Source organism: Cydia splendana, chromosome 27, assembly GCF_910591565.1.
Source record: "Cydia splendana chromosome 27, ilCydSple1.2, whole genome shotgun sequence".
NCBI lineage: Eukaryota > Metazoa > Arthropoda > Insecta > Lepidoptera > Tortricidae > Cydia > Cydia splendana.
The window spans coordinates 9,761,514-9,768,279 of NC_085986.1; the positions used below are offsets into that span (position 1 = coordinate 9,761,514).

Here is a 6,766-nt window from a genome sequence, read left to right on the forward strand (position 1 = left end):
GCATGAGTTTTAGAGAGAGCCCACACTAGCGTCTTCCGAGCGTCGGCGTCTAGTCAACTCTATGGCTGCTGCTCGACGCAACGTTCGCGCAACTGCACAGCGACGCCATTTTCCACAGCGCTGACTAAACGCCGACACTTATTAAACTCCCAGAGTCCGCCTGTGTAGGTACTCTAGTAATAGCCGCCACCGCGCTCACTGCCCACAAATAGCTTTCGGTGGTAAACTACTGGGAATGAATTACAAAAATTAGCAATTAATCTTTTACCGGTGGCATGGCAACTCCTATGAAAAACAAATCCCAGCTGTTGCAAAACTAGCTGTGTATTAAAGAGGCATTCCAAGAGATTGTCGCTTATGTAACGTCATTCTTAAAATACCTACTTCCGAAAATGCTTAGATCCAATAATAATATTTCCTAATAAATTTACGGATTTGATTGATGTAGCTCCCAATACAAGGCAAAGGCGTTACGTGAGCGACATTTTCGTCGTAGGATGCCCCTAAAAACAAAAAAATACTCGTTTACAGTTAACACGCACACTGTATTGGCCGTCGTCCTGCCTCTGCTACTAGTAGCAATATTGCTAGCCGTAGCACTGTGGGCGCTGCGCCAGCGCCGGCGGCGTAGGTCACCGCACCCCGGACACCCCGCACCCCTTGCACACCACGCACACCCCGCGCCCGCCGCTCGCACGGTACAAGACGAAGATGAGGAGGACTTGTACGTCAACCTCTCCAAAGAAGTAGAGTTGTACAGTAAAAAGGTAAGCATTTGGATCGTCAAACCAAAGCGTTGTAGATGAGATGTGAAAAGTAAGAATAGTTTGACAGCTGATGTAGATGTCTGTACAGTAACGTAAGCATCAAAAGTAACGAATCAGACTACGTGTCATAATTCTCTAATAGCTTAACGCATTCACTGCCAGGGGGCGTGGCCTAGGAACAAACTTGTATGACGGTGAACGCACATGTGCGTCGGGGGCAGTGAATGTGTTAACAAAACTATGTAAGTCCCTACTCCCTACATGTAGAACAATTACATTGTAACAGATACTTTAAGACACGTACTTTATAACTGTAGAGAGAGAGTATACCTCTACTTGCAAAATAATTCCAGGATGGCAGATTCTTTTGGAGATACTATAAAATTATATTTTTATGGCCCCGCATAGCGCCATCTATGTACTTCAGCTTTCAAACTTGGGGAATTATATAAATTATGTAATCTGTAAGCGATGGACCTTACTAGTTACAAGTGTTACAACTCAGATTTGCGTTTCCAGGCACCTCCAGAAGTGACTTACGCCGTATTGGAACTATCCACGGTCTCGACGCCTGACGCTTCAAGCCAAAGCACAACGGAGCCTCCGAGCGAATACGCCGTGATCATGGCACAGGACAGGACTCATTGAGGAGAATTCATATGTAGGACTATATTACAGATATTATATATGTACAACACATGAGTGATAAAGAATATATGTAAATAAATATAAGAATTAATGTAAAGCCAACGAAACGTGATAAAAAATGTATCTTATCTTTCGTATCGTATCTTTCGTATAATTTAAAATTAAGGATACTAAAAGATTCCGTTAAAGGAAGAGCAAAAATATTTATGGGCAGATGGACTCAAGAATGAATTCGTTTATGATTCCTCAAAGTACTCAATGCAGCAAACGATTTCTCGCAAATTCCACAGGAGTACGGCTTCTCTCCCGTATGCGTCCTCTCATGTGTCTTCAACGTATCCGACCTTGCAAAATCTTTCTTACAAATCTCGCACACGTATGGCTTTTCCCCAGTGTGTGTCCTTTGATGCGCTTTCAAAGAACTCAATAGCCCAAACACTTTATCACATAGTTTACAGCTAAACGGCTTCTCACCTGTGTGAATACTCACGTGCGTCTTCAAATGAATCTTTTGAGAAAACTTCTTGTTACACGTTTCACAAGAGTATGGCTTCTCACCAGTGTGCATTCGCTCATGTTTCTTAAAAGCAGTCAGATCGGTGAAGCTCTTTTCACAAATGTCACAGGAATATGGATAGTATCCAATATGAGATCGTTCGTGTTTCTTCAAAGAACCTGAATGTGTAAACTTCTTTTTGCAGGTTTTACACTTGTATGGTTTCTCGCCAGTGTGGGTGTTTAAATGTGTCTTCAAAACGGTCAGTTTCGCGAATTTCCAATGGCACATCTCGCAGGCGAAGGGCTTGTTTCCAGTGTGATCTGCCATGTGCAATTTTAAGAGGCTGGGATATTTGAAGGACTTGGTGCAGATGTCACACGAGTGAGGTTTACCGCTGGCCTTTGTGTCTGTCTTGGGGTCATAATGGGGTGCCTCTGTAACAAAAGACGTACGTAACAATGATATTATAAATTAGATATACGATAGAATAAGAGCTAATGTTAAAATGCCGAGACAACGTCTGGATGATGATGATGAATGATGTGTAATGCAATAAATAATATTCATATTATATAAAATGACTCACCATTTTCAACGAACACCAAATGTTGTGGCGTTTCACAGTCACTGCCATCGTCAGGCTCCTCTTTCACAACTACCTCGTCCACAATGTTCTGTCGACCTTCCTGCTGCGGGTCAGTCACCTCCTGCTTCATGTTAACGTTAACAATATTAACATCCTGTAGCTGGTTACGAGTATATTCTTGCTTCACGGCCTCTGAGACATCTACAAATATAAAACAGTACCAATTGGCAATAATAGGCCTCCCCTAGCCTAGACGGTAGTGACCCAGCGTATGATTCAGGAGGTCGCTAAGTTGAATCCCGGTATTAAAGGGTATTTGTTTATGTGTTAATCTCAAATATTTGTTCCTGAGGTAAGGATATTTTCTATGTGTGTGAAAGTATTTATTTAAAACTATTGATTGTAGACTTCTTTATTTCATAATATTAAATTACAATATAAATTATTCTACAGTAATCTATATGAATCTATATTATGATAGTCAAATATACTTGTATTGTATTGCTTTGACATTTGTATACTTATAACCATACAATTTAAAAACCATAATTACCAATCAATTAATTAACTAAGTTATCAACAATGTCAAGTAAAGAAAAATAACATCAATAGGAAACCAAAAACCAATGTCAACCAATTACAAAATAAATATGATAGTCATTATCTCAAGTCATAAGTCACTATGTTATTATCTAGTAATGTTTTTTGAGACAGAGACAGTAGAGACACTCAACAATTTAAACATAAACTATAATATTCATCCATCACATTCATTCATCCACTCTTATTCCACAATGAAAAAAACTTTACTGCAGTGACGCAAACCACATACTAACATTATGGGACATGTCTGCCCTGCTCGAAACCTGATGTCAACTGACTCAATAACTGTTAGTGACGTCACCATACAATAAGTACTGAAGATGTCAATACACTACACCACTCACCATCACCATGGCATTCCGTCTCCTCCCATAAAGGTTCCCTTTTCAGATGTAACGTCTCCATCTCCACCCAACGATGCTGATGAAATCCTTACCACAACTGCGTGTCAGTGATATTATTATGTCAGATGTTCGCTCGGCCCACGACTGCTGTGAGCAATTAAAGGTAAGCTTTAGTGAGCGAAGAAGCACGAGTGATCACGCGTCATACGCGGCGTCAACAAGATTCACGATCTATCGCTGTCAAAGATTGGGTTTGTTAGTGAGAATTCTGTATGTTACATGTATGTGTGTACTGGACTTAGCTTTAATAGTTTAGATACCGTTAGAGTGCTGCTCCGCTCTCTGTTGTTTACAGTAATCAAATTTCGTTGATAAAAACTACGAGAGCACTTCAGGCACGGACTTATAATTTACTCCAATATTAGAATCTACGGATTAACACTTCTGTATTTATTGAGTTGAAATTCAATCATCAGAACAATCAAGAAAATAATGTAAAAGAAGGAAAGTTCATTCATTCATTCTTTTAAAATTATGGCTTCAGCCCATTGGGGCTATTTCGCCAGTGTCAAGGTCGTAGTAGCAGGGTAAAACGATTGAAATTGTACGGTTAGTACAAGACAGTGTACGGTGATTTAGCTCTTGTAAAGCGATAGCGGGCTTTACAAGAAACACGTGGACAACCGGCCGTTGACTCCAAAATGATGGTTAAACGACGTGCTTCAAGATAAAGATTAGATTAGATTAGATTAATTTATTTCTTATTGAAAATTACATGATATTTAACAATGTCATAAATGTCATAATGTTTCCAAATAACATGAATTCACAAAAAGATCGTCAGATTGTAAACAATAATAATAATAATACATTAAAATAATTAAAAAATAAGTAAAAAATATAAAACAATCAAATAATCATAATAAAAATTAAAAGTACCTATATTAATATTAAATGTCAAAAAGTTACCTATGTATGTCAAAATAAAGCGGTCAAAATGTATATAATGCTAGGGCACCCTAGTTAATATAATGTCATAATAACTAATAATATTGCAAAGTCAAATTAAATAAAATTCCAAACAAACAGCTAAAAACAATAAGAAATAAAAACAATAAAATATAACAATGTCAGATTAAATTATAATAGAAAAATATTTACATTTTAATCGCGTTTCATGTCAGTGTATTCTTTAACAGAATACAGCGATTTTGTGATTAACATTTCTTTGAGTCGGCGTCCAAAAATATCAATGGAGGTTTCATTTCTGAGACTAGCGGGTAGGCGTTCATAGAATGCAGGGCCGATAACGCGCGGTGACTTGTCGAGCAGCGCTAGTCGCCGCCGCACAGGCAGCAGGCGCCCGGTCTGGCGGGTTATTCTGCACGAGTTGTTAGACCGTTTGAAACTGTCTATATTACGGCGTGTAAACATTATGACTTCATACACATATAGCGAGTAGTGCGTCATAATGCTATAATCTTTAAAAAGGTTTTTGCACGAGTGCCTCGAGTTTACACCTGCCAATACGCGTATGGCTCGCTTTTGCAGTTTAAACACTCTGTCCGAATGTGTTGAGTTCCCCCACAGGACGATACCATAGGACATAAGTGAAAAAAAATAGGCGTAATAGATTTGGAGCAATGCGTCACTGGGAACAACTGGCTTCAGTTTGCGCAGTGCGAATACTGCACTGCCCAGCCTTTCACACAAGTTGTTAACGTGCTCCTTCCACTTCAGTCCGGCGTCGATAGTAAACCCGAGGAACTTGCACGAATCACAGCGCGGTATCGGAATCTGCATTTGCGGAATGTTAACCTGGCTACTGGCTGAAAACAACAATACGTTTGATTTATTGACATTAAGGATGAGGCCGTTCGCCGAGAACCACTCGTGGAGTTGGCTGCATGTATTTGCAATCTTTTGTTCCAGCTGTAGGTATGTATTCGCCCTCACCACCACGGTTGTGTCGTCAGCAAACAGTGCCATCATACCTTCGGCAACAGAGGAAGGAAGGTCGTTCATGAACATTAAAAACAAGGTATTTCCGAGCGACGAGCCTTGTGGTATGCCCAGTTCTAACATTCCGGCTTTAGAGTTAATGTTCTTACCTTCTATTTTGACTTGAACTGTCTGTCGTCTGTTTTTAAGGAACGATGTAAGTAATCTGTGAGCATTATTTTTGACTCCGTACTGCCCTATCTTTTCTAAGAGTAGCTCATGATTAATTACATCGAACGCTTTTGACAGATCGCAGAATACCCCTGCCGCCTTGTCTTTTTCATCTAACGCTGTTGTTATGCAGTCATATATTTTATATGCAGCTGTTGTGGTGGACCTATTTGTTCGGTAAGCAAATTGTTTGTCTGTCAGTAGGTTATTTGTCTCAAGATGGTGCATTATACAGTTGGATAGAACAGATTCTATTAATTTGGATACATTTGGTACAATAGTAATGGGCCTATAATTGTCCACGGCGCTTTTTTCCCCCTTTCCCTTGTATACTGGACATACTCGAGTGCTTTTCAGTACGTCGGGGTAAACGCCGCATGTAAACATGGTGTTAACGAGTTTTAATAGTAGCCCCGCGACAACCGGCCAGATGCACTCGAGCATGTTCAGCGATATGTCATATATATCCATGGTCCCGCGCGTTTTTTTCATAGACTTCAACGCACGATTGAGGTCTGTGAGAGTAACTGTAGGCAAAACTAGGTCAGGTACGTCGGTGTTATGTAAATGATGATTTAGGTAGCGTATAGATTTCGATTTATCTATATTCAATGTAAATTTAGACCCCACCGAGAGAAAATGATCATTTAAGTGTTGGGGCACCTGTAAAGCTGGTACATCGCTATCTCTTTCATCCTTCAGTGAAATAGTATGCCGAATTGGTTTTGTGGACGCCTGATCATTGACTACACGCCACATTTCTTTCGACGGATTTTTACTATTAACTATACGATCGGCAAAATGATCCCGGCGGGCGGTCAATGACTCTGCTTTAATGCGATCAGCTTGATAGCTAATGCATTCCGCGAGATATTCGAGGTCTGGGTACTGGCGTTTCATTTCAGTCAAATCATTAAAGTTTAATATAAGTGTCGAGAGTGTATCTGTGAGCCAAGGTACATGCTTGTCTTTCTTTTGCAAAATGTTTTTGAGTGGAAAATGAATGTCTATATAGTACCTTAATACATTAAATAATTTATTAAATTTATAGTCAATAGAAATCGCGTCGTCAAATACAAAATTCCAATTATAATTCTCAATGTCAATATAAAATCCTAAAATCGCTTGGTCTGAAAATAGTCTCTTT

At 39.5% G+C, this 6,766-nt stretch overlaps 1 protein-coding gene across 1 annotated transcript; it reads right to left on the reverse strand.

The window, feature by feature from the left end:
* Nucleotides 1–1,635: 1,635 nt before the first annotated feature.
* Nucleotides 1,636–5,532, reverse strand: LOC134803674 (zinc finger protein 782-like). The gene is made up of 4 exons (XM_063776464.1): nt 5,442–5,532; nt 5,100–5,276; nt 2,501–2,701; nt 1,636–2,348 (listed from the first exon to the last, which is right to left on the reverse strand). Exons 1-4 carry the CDS (start codon nt 5,530–5,532, stop codon nt 1,636–1,638), a joined length of 1,182 nt encoding a protein of 393 aa, XP_063632534.1.
* Nucleotides 5,533–6,766: the final 1,234 nt, after the last annotated feature.

Coding starts and splice junctions, on each gene's coding strand:
- LOC134803674 (XM_063776464.1), bottom strand. CDS start 5,532: ATGTTAGAACTGGGCATACCACAAGGCTCGTCGCTCGGAAATACCTTG. Junction 5,277..5,441: donor TCCTTCCTCTGTTGCCGAAG/GTATGATGGCAC, acceptor TGTTGTTTTCAG/CCAGTAGCCAGGTTAACATT. Junction 2,349..2,500: donor TTTGGTGTTCGTTGAAAATG/GTGAGTCATTTT, acceptor CTTTTGTTACAG/AGGCACCCCATTATGACCCC.